This window comes from Fundulus heteroclitus, chromosome 1 (genome assembly GCF_011125445.2).
Source record: "Fundulus heteroclitus isolate FHET01 chromosome 1, MU-UCD_Fhet_4.1, whole genome shotgun sequence".
NCBI lineage: Eukaryota > Metazoa > Chordata > Actinopteri > Cyprinodontiformes > Fundulidae > Fundulus > Fundulus heteroclitus.
Window position 1 is genome coordinate 21,737,310 of NC_046361.1, and position 15,625 is coordinate 21,752,934.

General features: G+C 39.4%; 1 protein-coding gene across 1 annotated transcript; it reads left to right on the forward strand.

The window, feature by feature from the left end:
• Positions 1-1,340: 1,340 nt before the first annotated feature.
• On the forward strand, positions 1,341-15,350 carry LOC118563124 (RNA-binding motif, single-stranded-interacting protein 2-like). Its single transcript, XM_036137133.1, has 3 exons — positions 1,341-1,656; positions 13,866-14,060; positions 15,330-15,350. The coding sequence occupies exons 1-3, from the start codon at positions 1,585-1,587 to the stop codon at positions 15,348-15,350; spliced, it is 288 nt and encodes a 95-aa protein (XP_035993026.1). The 5' UTR covers positions 1,341-1,584.
• Positions 15,351-15,625: the final 275 nt, after the last annotated feature.

Below are 15,625 nucleotides of genomic sequence, written 5' to 3' on the forward strand. Positions count from 1 at the left end.
AAATCAGGTTCTAAAGATCCAATCAACACTGCCTCACTTACTGAGGATGAAGTAATCATGTTTGGGAGGATACCAACTATTTTATTTTTGATAGAATCAATTTTATTAATGAAGAATCCCATAAAGTCATTACTGCTGAGAGCTGAGCGATTGGATGGATCAACAGAGCTCTCACTCTGGGTAAGTTTGGCAACTGTACTGAAGAGAAACCCAGGATTATTTTTATTCTCCTCTACTAATAATGAAAAATATGCTGATCTAACTCTGTGAAGGGTCTTTTTATACAACAGTAGACTGTTTTTTACAGATTAGGTAGGATTCCTCTAGATGTGTAGGCCACTATTTTCTCTCCAATTTCCTAACAATGTGCTTCAAAGAACACAGCTCTAAATTAAACCAGGGAGCCAGCTTCCTTTGAATAATTACCTTCTTTTTCAAGGGGGCTACGTTGTCTAATGCAAAACACAACGAGGAAGTGACACCATCAACAAAAGCATCAATTTGTGAATGGGAAGAAATAACATTGCTGCCATCTGCTGGGCAATTCTGTGATACTGAGGAAATTAAATGGGGGACAGACTCAAAAGTTTGATACAGCATTATCTGATAAAGATCTACTATAATGAAACATTCTAATGATGTACCCACTATCCCTGCTCAGTATATGTCCAAACCATCTCAGTCTGGCCTCTCTGACACTATCTCTCTAATATATCCAACATGAGCTGTTCATGTGATGCATCTTCATCTCTGCTACCTTCAGTGCTGCCTCCGACCCTCTTCGTACCTCCATCAACATCCTCAAAGAAAATACTGCATGTTTATCGTCGTTATATAAACTATTAATAAGCACATCTGGCGTTTTTTTATCTATTTAAACAAATTGTACACAGTGCTTTGAAATATTTATTTAAGAGTATTAAGTATTTTTTGTCTGTTTTATCACATAATATAACCTTAAATAAATTATTTTGGCTTGCATCGTTGCAGTTAGCGCCACCGTAATTAGCCAATCTTCCAGTTCGCTGACCTGTATACTGCACACTTAAGTGGAAGTGAAACTTCATGCTATATTTTTCTAAATCCCTGCTGTGTTCTCACACACAGCTCAAGCATTTTATCCAGCAAAGAGTTTGATTCAAAACATCCTAATAAAAGAAACACACACAAAAAAAAGCAACAACAAATAAATCAACTCAAAAGAACTCTGATAAATTGCCTTGTGTGATGTCATCAGAGGCATGTGGGCATGTCAGCTTGCTTTTAGGGGGATTAGATTTTATCTTTATGAAAACCATTTAAAATGAAATAGAGAAACAAACAGGAAACAAAACTGGTCAGGAGGCGTACTGCAGGTAAGAGATGTTCCGGGCTGATTCTCGGAGAATCGTCTGACCAGCAGCTTTAACACATAAACATATAGAGGCTGTGCGGTGGGTGTGCGTGCCGCGCAGAGAGCGACTCCAATCACCGCCGCTCTTCTCTGGCTGAATTTCTCTGACTGACGTCAGCTGACTCTCGGCTCCTCCGGACACAGCGCCGCGTAAAAAAAAAAAAAAAAAAAAAAAAAAAAAAAAAAAAAAAATGCTGCTCTCGGTGCCGCCAAGGACAGGAATCAGCCCGTACGGCGGCTACACCGGCAAAAGCCACAAGAAGGTAAAGAAGCACTTCTATCGCCTCTCTCCTGAAGTAGAGAAAGCCAGCCGTCGATGCGGCGCTGTTCGGGCTCTGGCTCTCCACTTAAAAATCTGCTCGGCTCTTTTAAACTGCAGTGTCCTTGAAATTGGATCCCGTTAAAACTCTCTTACCGGCTGTTGCGGCGCTCGCGTTTTGGCTTTTGCCGTGCGTTTTTTTGTGTGACACGACAGTAACGCAGAGCGGAGCCTGTTACATTGTTCCCAGTGGATTACTTGAGCAGTTTGCTTTCGTTTGTTCCGACACGGTCGGCGGCTCTCTTCCTATTTCCAACCTACGCAGAGAACAGTTTCATACATCTGCCCGTCGGTGCGCCTAAAGAGTGCGAGAAAAAGAGCGCAAAGGACGGTGTCTGGTGTGAACTGAACCAAATAAACGCGCCGGGCGTCGTTTTGTTTTTGTTGAATTTAACACAAGTTTGTAAAGTTTTTTTTGTTTCTTCTTCTTCTTCTTTTACGCGCTCCATGATGCCCCACCCCTTCAGATATAATTACTGAGAGGGTTTGCATAGCGCGGAGAGGAGAGGAAAGTACAGGCAGCCTGTTTTAGATCACCATGCTGAATGTACAGATTAGCCGAAGAGTAGCCTACAGTGACTCCAAACTGGAACAGTGTGCGAGCTGTAATATTGATTGGCTTGCTCTGGGAGATGAATAATTCATGAGGGTTAAATTGTCTATTCTCAGTCGCTTCTCCTGCGCAGACCGTATATTTTACATAGAAACCCAGCTGAAAAGGAAGCGAGATTCAGCCTATAGGATTATTTGCAGCGATGCAAGCGGTTTAAAACACTTTGGGTCCTCTCTGTGCAGAAATGCTCAGACTGTTACAGTTTAAGCAGTGAAATTGGTGTGCATATATAGGCTATATATATATATATATATATATATATATATATATATATATATATATATATATATATATATATATACACACACACACATTGGTGTGCAATTTACTTCCTGCAATTTTAGAACAGTTTTTAAGATGTAAAACGCATAAACAAATTACCTATTTTTGACCTATTTATTACTAAAATGCAATAGTCTGGTGCAAACGTTTCCATTCTGTGTGTAAAATGTGAGGTATAGCTGGCAGTATTTGTGAATTCATATTTTTTTTTTATCTCTTTTGCTCTTTTAATTTTAATTTGGTGATTATTGTGGCCGTTTGAGACCTCCATGGGTAATTTTCTGCAGGACACCTTCATTATAGCAAAATTAGTCTAAGATGTATTTTATGCTCTATGGATTCTGCACCCTCTGGGCATGTTTTAACCAAACATATTCATGTTCAAAAAAAGCTGTTAAATTATTATACTGTTCGGGATAACTATATATGTTATAAATCGCTTTAACAGCTTCAAATTTCCTCAAGATAGTCAGCTATTAAATCCTTCTAATGATTTAAACCTTTTAAATTACAACATAATTATTTAAATTATTAAGTGTTTGTTAACAAATTTAGCCCAGCAAGTTATTTATTTTCTACAAAATACAGACTTTGGTCAAGATTAAAGGGTAACTCACCCCCATATCCAAACATATTTTTTGTGTTAAACTGTATACATGGATGTCTTATAGTGCTGTCTACATTTTCCATTCATTATTTTGATAATTTACTGTACATTTGTCAAAATCCCGCTTTTGTGCCTAAAAACGTCTATGTAGCGGCATCCTCATGTTTAACAACTGTATTGCATTTGAGTATTGAATCAGGGCTCAAAAGATATTGCGACGTCACCCGGAAAAACTGGCTCTGCCGCTGTGTGGTATAAAAGCAGCTCCGTCCCTTACCATTCAATTAGTTTATTTAGCTTTTATTTACCTTGTTCTAGTAGCTCTAACTACACCCAGCCGTCACCACTTCCACGTTCCCTGGGCTGCAGGCACCACCTCCTTTAGGCACATTTTTCAAATATCAGATGTGGGCGGAGTAATGCTCTGTGGTATGGGGCGAATAACACTTTAAAGTCTTTAGTTAACATTTATTTATGTTATTTATGCGTGCTTGTTTATTTGCAGTTTTTTCAGCATGTACATTTTTGCTTTGAAGATATCTAGAGGTCTCTAAATTTCCGTGTATGAAAATACAAACAATCAGAAAACTCAGTCTGAGCACAACTCAGGAAACCTTTTTTTTTTCTATGGAAGGTCATTATGAATAGCAAGCATTGTCATAATTTATTTCATGAGATCCTCTGTTATGTCCTCCAAGTTCTATCCATCCATTTTCCATCATGCCTGTCCCTGTAGGGGTCGTGAGGGGAGCTGGTTCCTATCTCCAGTATTCAACGGGCGAGAGGCGGGGTACACCCTGGACAGCTCGCCAGTCTGTCGCAGGTCCTCCAAGTTGAAAAGAAAAAAAACTCAGAACTGTTTTTTTGATTTAAGCCTAAACTGTTGCCAAAATCTATTCTAACAAAATGTCTTGTGTGTTTTGGACCTGAAAAGGACATCTAAGATGCGCTCTTCATTGGCGATGACTGCTTCAGGGTTAAGAAGTTTAGCTTCCTAGCTGTCAAACTGGCCAGCATATTAGCAAGTAGCGTAAGTAGCGTAGAGGCTAAACCAGCTAAGGCCACACTGAAACTAGAAATTTTGCTCCAGTGCAGAAACTTTCTTTACGATATGGCTTATAACAGATCTTAACCTTACTAAGTTTATATATCTATTCATTTTACAAGGTGGAACACAAGGGCCTCTCTGCTGGAAAAACACACGTGATGAATAAGAACAGTGGTTTACTGAACCACTATTTTCAGTCATCATCAATTTCTAATCAAAATATTTAACTAGTTTTTTTTTTTTACCAAAAAAATACCATGTTTTGTTTGAAATTAACCAATATTAATCCATGCATTTGCAAACTAACATGCCTGATTAAAGTGTAAACTATTCGTCTGTCTTATATTTATATTCATATGGCTCTTTGAAAATGATATAAGCATTAATGAAAGTGCAACCTTATGAGTAAGTTCTCGGAAAACATCCGAAACAGCTGAAATCAAACGCTTCCCGCGGTGCGTGTGTCACTCCCATCTCTGGCTCACAGCTGGAAGGAATTTAGATTGCTCAGATTAATGACCTGGAATTCCTGGAATCCTAGATTCAGACAATGCGTTCGCTTCCACAGGGGCTCTGCCAATTTTAAAACCCTTCTTTCCTGAAGTGAAACCTGCACGTTTACCCCCCCCCCCCCCCCCTCCCCCCTTAGAGTTAAAGTCGCACACAGAGGGGAGACTTGTAAATCCAGCGTCAAATGCTGATCTGTGTCGTTTATTATTGCGAAAAGGGCGGAGAGAAGAGAAGGATTAGGAGATACTCCCCTTTTTACTCTGCTTCCCATTAACTTCAAGCTTTTTTCTTCTTCCTCCCGCCTGTTTCGAACATTGATTTTTGCTAAAAGCAGTTTTAAATGGTTAAGAGGGAGAGAATTAATGGATTAAGGCACGGGGAGAGGAGCACCTTTAAGCGGCAGAACGTTGAAGGTTTTCATCACTTTGCTTATCTGGTTCGCACTGCTTTACTTTACATTTCTGGGATTTACTGCAAAGAGATTGCACCTGTTATACTATGATCTTTTCCGCTGTGCCTTTAACCATTCAGGTAGGCTCTAATGTTTAAGTCACATCTCTACACATAACCTGGTTACACCACAACGTAATTTGGTTTTATTTCTAAAGAAAAATTATCTATGCAGTCCTAGAGATGGGGTTTTTAAAATTACTAAAACCAAATTCAGCTATTATTTGATTTGATCACATTATAATTCGATTTTTAAGTACCTCTCTTTTTTACTTTTTCTCCCCTTTTGTGCATATTGCTGTAAATTGAATAAGCAACCCAAAAGGAAAAACCATTCGAACATGGAAGTGGGTCAAAACATGGAGAATGACCACTTCGTTTGTGAGTAAATTACAGATTGCATTGTGAATCATTGTAATGTATGATAATCAATGTTCATGTTTGTAATGAAAAAAATATATAAGATCATTTGGATTTTTAACAATAAGTACAAATCTAAAATCTTGAAGAATGGGTCCGAGAATATTAGTACATGTAGTGTTTATGTATGTAAATTTCTGACCTGAGCTGTATTCACCAAAGCAAGTTTGGGTTGCCAGGGAGATTTGGCTTTGAAGAATTAGACAGTAAGTCTTCACTAAAAACTAGAACGTTCCCACATCCTGCTCCCTTTGCCCCATATCGTTCTGTTCGGCTGAAATAGACCTTGAGTCACTTGCAGTCCCTGCAGACATCACCTCTGCCGCCTCCAACTGTAATCATCTCATCAGTCTTCAGCTGCTGGCTGAAGCACACACAGCTTCTGGACCATGCTCTCTCGCTCTACTCGCTCTCGCGTCGCGCGCGCTCTCGCTAGAGACAGATAGAGATATATATGAATATATAGATGATATATATAGATATATATATATATATATATATATATATATATATATATATATATATATATATATATATATATATTATATGTAATTTATTTATCTGCATCTGTAACTCCTAAATCTGAAAATAAAACAAATGCTTGGGTGGCATGTTTGCAGATGTAGGAACAGGAATAGTCAGTTGTTTCCCACAGATCTGTCCTGCTGCAAGGAATGTTGAGAAACCGTACAAATATTTTGGACTCATCCACTAATACATTCTTTTACCCCCCCCCCCCCCCCCCCCCCCCCACACACACACACACACACACACTTATTAGAAGTGGATAAATCTTTGGCCCCAAAACCAGAAAAACATTATCAGCATAAATACTCGGTTTCTTTAGTGTGAAGACATTTGGTTTGAGATTCTCTTAGTAGGATACATGTGAGTAAAAATGCACCTTCTACGGGTATCATGGTATTTAATGCACGCACGTATGCACAAACACAATTATGGCATGGTCCAATAGCTTTTATTTAAAACAATTTGCCAACTGTAGTTTTAAAACAGTGCCTCCTCATTAGGATAGACAGGTATCTGGTGCATATCTGGCTTTTGTTTAAATGCCATAAAAGACACAGTGCTGTACAAGGCATTTAATAATGTAGCATACATGATTTGATCACCAAATAAGCAATGTATATGTAAAACAAAATCTCCACAATGAGCACCACAGCTCTATATATGTTAAACATTTGCTGCTAGATGGCTACAGAACTGAAGAGACTCAGATATCACTGCAATGACCCAGCAATAACATTACTGAATCTCACACAAAGCTATTCTGTCTGCACTGATGAAGATTCACTGACTTTCTGCATGCTGCATTCATAAAACTGAAAGTGAAACCAAGTTGTCTCTATAATGCACTCACAGAGCATTGAAATTTCCTTCCCAGATGGACAGCTGGCTCTCAAATATGACAGAAAAGTGAAACCGTGCAAGAACATCACGGCAAAAGAACATCACGTAGCAGATGCGACGGGAACGGGATGTCCACCAGATTCCCATTGCTCTGTCGCATTTAGACATGAGTAACCCCGTCTTTCAGTATGGCAGTATGCATGGAAAGTAAAGAAGCAATACAACCATGTTATTTCCCAACCGAAATAACTCTTAAAAGCTAAATAGGTCTTTTCTATCAGTATCAGAAAGATTTGTAGCAGCCTCTTATCAGCCAGCTGACCGGCAGTGTGCAGTAACAGGTTGGCAGGGCGGTGGCTGTATTACCCCTAAAACTCCACTAAGCCGGAGGAAACTCCATTTACTCCAGGACGTCCTCTACCATCTATTAAAGCTCTGTTGAATGGAATCATGGAACACTTTGGTTTTGTTTTGACTTCCATGCTTTTGAAAACTGCAGTACACAGCAATACTGTATACACAGTAGTTATACAGTCATTAGGCCGTCACTCTAAACAACTTTGTAAACAATCAGGGGAATGGGCTGGCTATAGGCGGTCAGACTTTTGGCACCGATTTAGGTGAGAGCTGTAAAAAATGATGTTCTAAGGCTTTGAAGGCTGATGTTTCTGTCCTTCCCTTCTAAGATTCTCTTGTGCTCTTCATGCATATTTGTTAATGATTGCACCATTACATTGTAAATTACCTTACATGGCTGGAAAAAACACCTCGAGCCGGAGCGGTTGGTGGGGGGTTAGATGCATATCTGACTCCCTGCCATCGTTTTCTCAGATGAGGTTTAGCAGAGCGGTTTTAATGAGACATTACCTTCTGACTTGAATGCACATGAGAGGGATTAGCACTTTCCCCTAACAAGTTCAGATCCCAATTAGACAGGCCTCACCAACCAGGCCTCGGCACCGGACTCTCTGGTCTCTCCCGTCGTGTCTTATCTCTCCAAGCTGTTTGCAGGTGAATCCCTACTGATGTTTTTTTTTTTTTTTTTTTTCCTGGAGGAGAAGGCAAGGGAGGGTAGCAATCGTGATTGTGAAAAAAACAAGCTGCGCAGTGTTGCTGCATTAATAAAGTAGGTGAGAATAAATCTAAATAGCAGGTGAAAATAAATGGACTCAGTGAGTCGCCGTGGTTTTCTTACCTTCAGTAAAAAAAAGAGGCTTTAAGTTTTGAAAGCTGAAGATCAGTTTTGAAAAGATGAGGCATCTGGATTGGGAGGGACCAGAAAAGGTTTAGAACATAGTATTATCCAATCTCTTTTTCTTCACTCTGATTTATATTATTAGTGACGCAGAATATATTTGTTGTAGAAATATTACATTTGCGTTATTAATAAGCTATACTGTTGACAAATTTTAATAAAGTGTTTATTAAAATAGCATTTGTCTACCAGACTTTTGGATCTCCAATGAACTGTGAACTGTTAAACATTGCTTCTATTTTTCTTTTTTGTATAATATTTCTTTTTTGCTATTCAAAAAACTGCACTGTAACTTAAGAGGGTCGGATGCATCACTGAATAACCCATTCAGGCTCCTACACCTTATGCGTGCCTTACAAGAAAGACAAATTAGGCTGTTTGGTAACATTTCTGGTCATGAATTGCTCAGATGGCATATGTGCCAATAAAGATCAGTCTTAGTAAGGGGTAACACTGTTATATACCTGCAGTTGGGGTGCTATGAGTAGCACATTTGTTAAGACCCCAAATGCAGACACAACCCCCAACAGAACTGCCTGGATTTGACAAGCTTATATCAGCTTATTATACCTGGGTTACGCTACAAAATCTGCTTTTATGTATTTTTGTTAACATCCATGTGTCAGAATCAAAATGACAATTTAGAATTATTATAGATGACACTTATTACTTGGAATAATCTAAATTTACATTGTATTAGCAGCAATAGGATTGTCGTTTTTTTCTGTTTAAAAAAGCAATTACATTATGTTGTACGTTTTTAAGTTTTTGATGTGGGGATTTTAAACACAATGTCAGAAACAAGTCAAAACAAAAAAACATTTAAAAATGTAAGATGTTTCCCCTGTGATTCATTTACACATTTCTTCCAGTACAATAGGGTTGAGCTGAATTCGACCTGTGCTGCTGCTGTAGTGTTATTTACATTCCTATAATTATTAAAAAATATATATATTAGCTCCCAAATTATCATTTTGTTCCTTTAAAATTGTTGGAGTTTGCAAAAAAGTAGTCGCAAGGCTCATCAAAATTCTGTTATGCATAACAATACATACACAGTTATATGGAATAAAACTAGAGTCACATGTTTTGTTTTTATTAAAAATCACACTACAAGTGTGTCAGAGATACAGAAACAGTGGCTAGCCAAAGATTTGTGTCGATCCGGTTTAATTTTTGTCCACGAACTGATTATGTTTCTTGAAGAAGAAGCTGTTTTCATTAGTAATCTGTATACAGTTTAGCTAATGGCCATTTTCTTTTGACGTGATAAAGATTATTCCCCTATTAGGTTAAAGGTCTTGTTATTTTATAGCTCTTTAAGGCAGAGGGGGAGACTAAATAGCCTCATAAACTTCGACCATTTTTATTCTTGTGCAGAGGAAGAATATTGGATGCTACCATTCCTTTATTTCTTAGAAAATCAGAGCATGATGGGGAAACCAGGAAACTTGAAAGGACCTACTGTAGCTCAATAAATGTGCGATAAATGTGTAATGTGCCTTTTGTGATTTTAGGAGACTCCATCTGTCTTTTAGTCATAAAAATCTTGTTTCCTCTGGTTTATGTTTTTATTGTCGCACCCATCTCACTTGGGGTTCCACATAACTTTGGCAGATTGAGCAGTAAATTTCTTTAGATACCCAAAACTTGATCCAGATGACCCTACTGACAGATCTATCTATCTATCGACTATCTATCTATCTATTATCGATCTATCTATCGATCTATCTAGGATCTATCTAGTATCGATCTATCGAGTATCTATCATCTATCTATCTAGCGAGCTAGCTATCCCGACATCCATCCATCCATCCATCCATCCATCCATCCATCCATCCATCCATCCATCCATCCATCCATCCATCCATCCATCCATCATCCATCCATCATCCATCCATCATCCATCCATCCATCCATCCATCCATCCATCCATCCATCCATCCATCCATCCATCCAAGAACCATTATCTATTTGCTAAACTATTTTGTTATAACCCTGCCTGTTCACTTACAACTTTGGACTAGTGGCAAAGCAGGCATCTTGTTTTATGACAAGTTTGAGTCTTTATGTTTTTTATTTTTGGTATTGTTTATTCACCGATAATAATAAAGCCCATTCAAAGAATTTGCAGCTGGATTTTGTTCGATGTTCTATATGTTTTTTTTATTATTTTTTTCCCAAATGATAAGAGGCAAACACACCTGGGTATGCTTGCATTTCCCTGCTCCAGGCTGTTGAGTGTTACAGATCACCTTCATGATCTGACCATCATGAAGAGTGTCCTGTGTATATCAGAAATGTGGTTGGAGAGATACAAAACTTTTATCGCACTGGCTTATTGAATTATGTTAATTTAACCTTTCTAGCCCTTTGCTGTTAAGTGCCTGACTAAAGAGAGCAATGTGAAAAAAATGTGCTGGATGGATTTTGATTGATCAGTGAAATAACGGTACTGTGAGAATTAGCAAATACTTTTTTTTTTTATTTAAAAGATTCCAGGGAGTGTTCAGATTTTTTGATTCGAAAATTCGAGGAGAAGAAACACAAGCGTGCAACCCTACTTTTAAAAAATGGCGAGCAGCTGCTCCTCGTGTGACATTCATTCTGGCACCGATGGCTTCTCCAAAGCATTGACTGTGTTATCCTTAGGTTTCTAATTGCTAGAGGTGGGTAAACCCGGCTTCAGAAAGTAAAAAACCTTCCTAGTTTTCCTTCACCCTGCCCACTTTACCAGGTGATTTTAAACCAGTGGTCTCAAGCTTAAATCCTCCGAGGTTGGTCAACCTTTAGACGTGTCCCTTGTCCTACACACCTGAGTCAAATGGCTAAACAGTCTCACTAGCGTGCAGTCAAGATCTGCAGAGCTCTACTAATGAGCTCATGTTGGAGTCAGGTTTGTTGACGCAGAGACGCATCTAAAAGTTGCAGGAGGACTGGAGTTTGAGACCACTGCTTTAAACATTAGCCGCCGTCTGTTCTGTAGAGCTGGAAATGCAAATGGTAGGAACAAATTCTCTGTAATTGGGTGGTATGCTTGGGGTCACTGTCGATTTGCAAAACCCATTTGTGGCCAAAGCCTAACTTACTGGTTGGTGTGTTGAGTCGTCACTTCGACATTTTCACATAACGTTCTTTCCTCATGTTACCATCGACATAATGAAGTGCACCAGTCCCTCAAGCTCCAAAACACCCCTATAACCGATGCGGCTACCCCAGTACTTCACAATTATTATGGTGCTCTCTAGCTTGCATGCTGTTTTTCTTTTTTCCCCTCACATGTAGGGATAAGCATTTACCGTCTCTAACAACTTGCAAACTGCAGTCTGTCTTTTTTAATGTTGTTTTTGAACAAAACTTACACATCTGTTTATGTTTAATCACTTAGCAGACACTTTTATCCCAAGTGACTTCCAATGAGGATATAACTGTACGGTTAATATTCAATCTAGCAACAAGCTACTAGAAGGAAGACCACAAGTCAAGTTCTGTCAGAGGTGACAGGGTTAAAAGTGTAGAAATAGAGAGCAGGCATAGAGGGGTGTTCAGAAAGAGATGTAGTAGAGGGGGTTGGGGAAGTACAGAGTATGTGCTAGCTAGGGTATGAGATGCTCCCTGAAGAGCTGGGCCTTCAAAATACCCTGAAGATGAGACAGGGACGTCTCAGTTATGGATAGTCCTTGGTAGGCTTTCCACCATCATGGAACAATTCATTTAAAGAGTCTGGATTTTTTTTTTTTAGCATAGTGTAAGCACTGCTAGCCGACAGCCGTTCCGTTTAGCACTTTTTAGGCTTACATCAGTGACCTGTGGAGCTCAATGAGGTTGACGTGTGCTCTTTAAGTTGATGGAAGACTAGACAAGTCAGACGCAAATTTTATGTAAATATCTGTCTTTGGTGCCTAGGAGGATCTTTACCTTGTCTTTTATCAGTACACCTGACATTAGAGATCAGTGACCAAGGTGTAAAAAGCTTAAGCAGAGTGTTGGGTACCTGGGCTTGGCAATGTATTGACATCTTTAAAATATTGAGATTTAAAAGAGATATAAGATGCGACTGCATTGTTTATATCAAGATGGTCTATGTTGTGTAGAATTATACTTTTATGTATTCTTGTAAGTTTTTTTTTTTTTGCTGTTCTCATATTTATCTGCTACTGTTTCTTAAAGGAACTATAAGTAATACTGACACCTTGTGGCTCAAATCGGTACAACAGCTAGCCAATCACGATCCAATATGCCGTTTTTAAACGGTGTGTGTGTTGTGTGTGAATTTTTACTTACACAGGATTGGTATACAATGTTGTATTCTGTTCTATTTCTGGTCCGATTTCTTACTGGCTTCCATGCTTGCAGGCTGCTGCTCTTTGCCAAGATAAAATATCAAATGCTGTGTTCTGTTTGGGAATCTCATAAGATTGGCTGAGGAACTAAACATGGGCTACACTCTGAACTGAAGTAGTTCCGTACCGTACCTCTAGGTTTGAAAGGAGAAAATTATGACCAAGACATTGTTGATGGAGAGGACCGATTGTTTATAGGGAATGTTACTTCTATCCCAGGTGACAAATGAGAATGATTTAGGTTGATTTTACTGTAAATATCGTACTTATAGCTCCCTTTAAAAAATGTCCCTTTGAGATATTTGGGATAAAGCTTTAACTCCGAGATGCCTTTTTAATTACTTTCATAGTTACGTTATGAAAAACATATTGAAATAAATATTATATATATCTGCATCCAGCCTAAAAATATTGTGATATTATTTTTGGTCCATATCGCCCATCCCTACTGGGTACATTGGTAAAGGAAAAAAGAAAGAGAAGAGCAAGGAAATGTGATTAAATCAATGTCATAACCACAATTTCCGACAAGAATAAAGCAATTTCATGTTTTCCTGATGTCTTTAAGCCATGTTTTAAATAGTCTTTGCCACATTTTGTCTGTCTGAGGCACTGCATTCATATCCATGTCGCAATGATGCTTATGATTGTTTCAAAGATGTGAAGCAAACTCCTAAGGGTTGGAGCTTTTTGCTGCTGCGGCTCCAAAAGTTTAAAAACGCTTGCAGTTTTATGTTCAAATTAAAATCAAAAAATACTTTATTAATCCCAAAGGGAAATTAAAGGTTTGTTGTTACTCTAATGTAGGGATTTTTTTCCCTAAAAGTTGTTGTAGATGGTGATTGGTCTTGGCTGCAGTCTAGAAGTTCCTCAGAACAGGCCGGCCTTCTCAGTAGCTTTCTGTGAATGTTTAAGTCAATCGCTCTGATGCTGCAACACCTTTACTTTCTGTTGTTAATATTGTTTAAAGATGTTCTTTAACCCTGCTCTATAGGTTTAGTTGTTTTCGTTTTCTTTTTGGTAACTTTTAAATTGTATAACATTTGTTATGGCCTATTTTTTTATGCTTTTATGGTTGCAGCATTTCTGGTCAGCTGGCTTTTCTTTACACTGGTTATTTAGAAAGTACTAAAGTACTATAAACACTTTAATAAATAACTTGTCTGGGTGTGACACAGCATCAAACTGAGTATTTCCTATTTGTATGATTGTAATGTTTCGAATCTGATCGTAGTTTATTTTTCTTTTCTCTTGCAGCAGACATATGTGTCTCCCTCCAACCATCAGATGGCTCCTCCAAGCCCCAACGGCAACGGCAACGGCAACACGACCACGTTCAGCAATGGCAGCAGCAACAGCAACAGCGGGGCAGAGCAGCTCAGCAAAACCAACCTTTACATCCGTGGCCTGCATCCAGGGACCACAGACCAGGATCTGGTCAAACTGTCAGCCGTGAGTCGTGCAAAAAAAAAAAAAAAAAAAACGGCGCTCTCACACTCCCAGTAAATCTCTCCAGCTGTCTTCCGTGCGGGGAAACCAGGGAAGCAGTGTTATATTATGGTAGTTCTGAGTGATGGGTGATAGGCTTAATGGTCTGCATGTCAGCATTAGAAAATTCGGTAGATGGATGGTTTAGTCGCACTAAAAAAATGCATTAAATATTGTTCATTTATGCTTAACATTTTTTTTGCTAGATAGTCTGATAACAATCAAACTGTTATTCAAAGTAAAAGTCACATTCGGCACTATAAATAACACAATGGGGCTCATCAGCATCTGTGCGCAGCTTGAAAATGTCAAACATCAAACAACAGCATCGTCCAATCCATCTGATATGTTTGTTAGGCCTACGGTCGGAGGGGAGATCAAAACACTGAGGGCTGAGATGAATGATCCGCTTTTACCTAATTGAATTCTGGAGCCTGGTGATGAGAACCAGGAGAGCAGGGAGAGAAATGGAGGGAAAAAGGGGAACGGAGAACGAAGATTGAAAGGGGGGGTGGGGTGGAAAGGGAGGGCGAGGCCCGTTATTTACAGCTGTCTGGAAGATATGGCTCACATGAGGCTGCCCAACCCGACAGGAAACGGCAACCCAGGGGAAAGGGAAAGACAAACAAGGGCAATGGTGTGGGGGTAGTGGGTCGAGGAGGTGTGGAGAATCAGAGAGAGGGGGGGGGGGGGGGGGTGGGGGGAGAGTGTCAGGTGGTGTTGCGTGGGGGTAGTAGTTCTCAGTATTCTGCTTTTAACGGAGCAGATAAAGTCGTTGCAAGATATTATCCTCTCAGAAGGGCACATTGTGAACAGTGTTGATTTTCCCCTAATAGATTGAAGGAAGACGCTGGTTTCGGTCGAAGTAGAAATGTATGTTTGTATTAGGGATATATGCAGATCATTTAGGAAGGGAATCAGACTTTCTTAACTTTGCTTTGTCAGGCACAAACACAGTGGGACATCCCTGCCAAACGCACCCGGCCCCACCAATCAAAGTTGTTGTATGCTGAGATTACGATGCACAGAGTTCGTAATGAGAGGAGGAATGTGGCTTCAATCTCCTCCTCGGCCCCTGCAGTTTTCTTCGGGGAGATTTGCTGCCGCTCTGGTCCTTGCCCTCTGTCTTGTCTCTGGTTGTTAGCTATAGATGGATGCCTGAGCTGGACTGTGTAAGATGTGGGGAAGATTCACACTTGAATAGGTCTATAAGCCCCTTCTTTAATCTTACAGCATGAAGAGCGAGACCTCTGAGCACACATTCAGTTAACTCTGCTGCGTGAGCAGCAAGTATACAAGCAGTGCCCCAGGCTAAACGCAGCTATAATAAGTGTAGTGGAATCAACATGTAGCTACAGAGCAATATAACACGGCCTGTCTGGACATATCAGACGATTGCATTTTACTTTAGCACAGAAAAAACACCCTAAATGTTGTAGAAAGCTGCAGTTCTCGAACAGTATAGTTTGATTTATAGCCAGTGAATCTACGTGACTAGCATGTTGTATTAGGTTTATATGTATCAACGA

Coding starts and splice junctions, on each gene's coding strand:
- LOC118563124 (XM_036137133.1), top strand. CDS start 1,585: ATGCTGCTCTCGGTGCCGCCAAGGACAGGAATCAGCCCGTACGGCGGC. Junction 1,657..13,865: donor CCGGCAAAAGCCACAAGAAG/GTAAAGAAGCAC, acceptor TTTCTCTTGCAG/CAGACATATGTGTCTCCCTC. Junction 14,061..15,329: donor ATCTGGTCAAACTGTCAGCC/GTGAGTCGTGCA, acceptor TTAATCTTACAG/CATGAAGAGCGAGACCTCTG.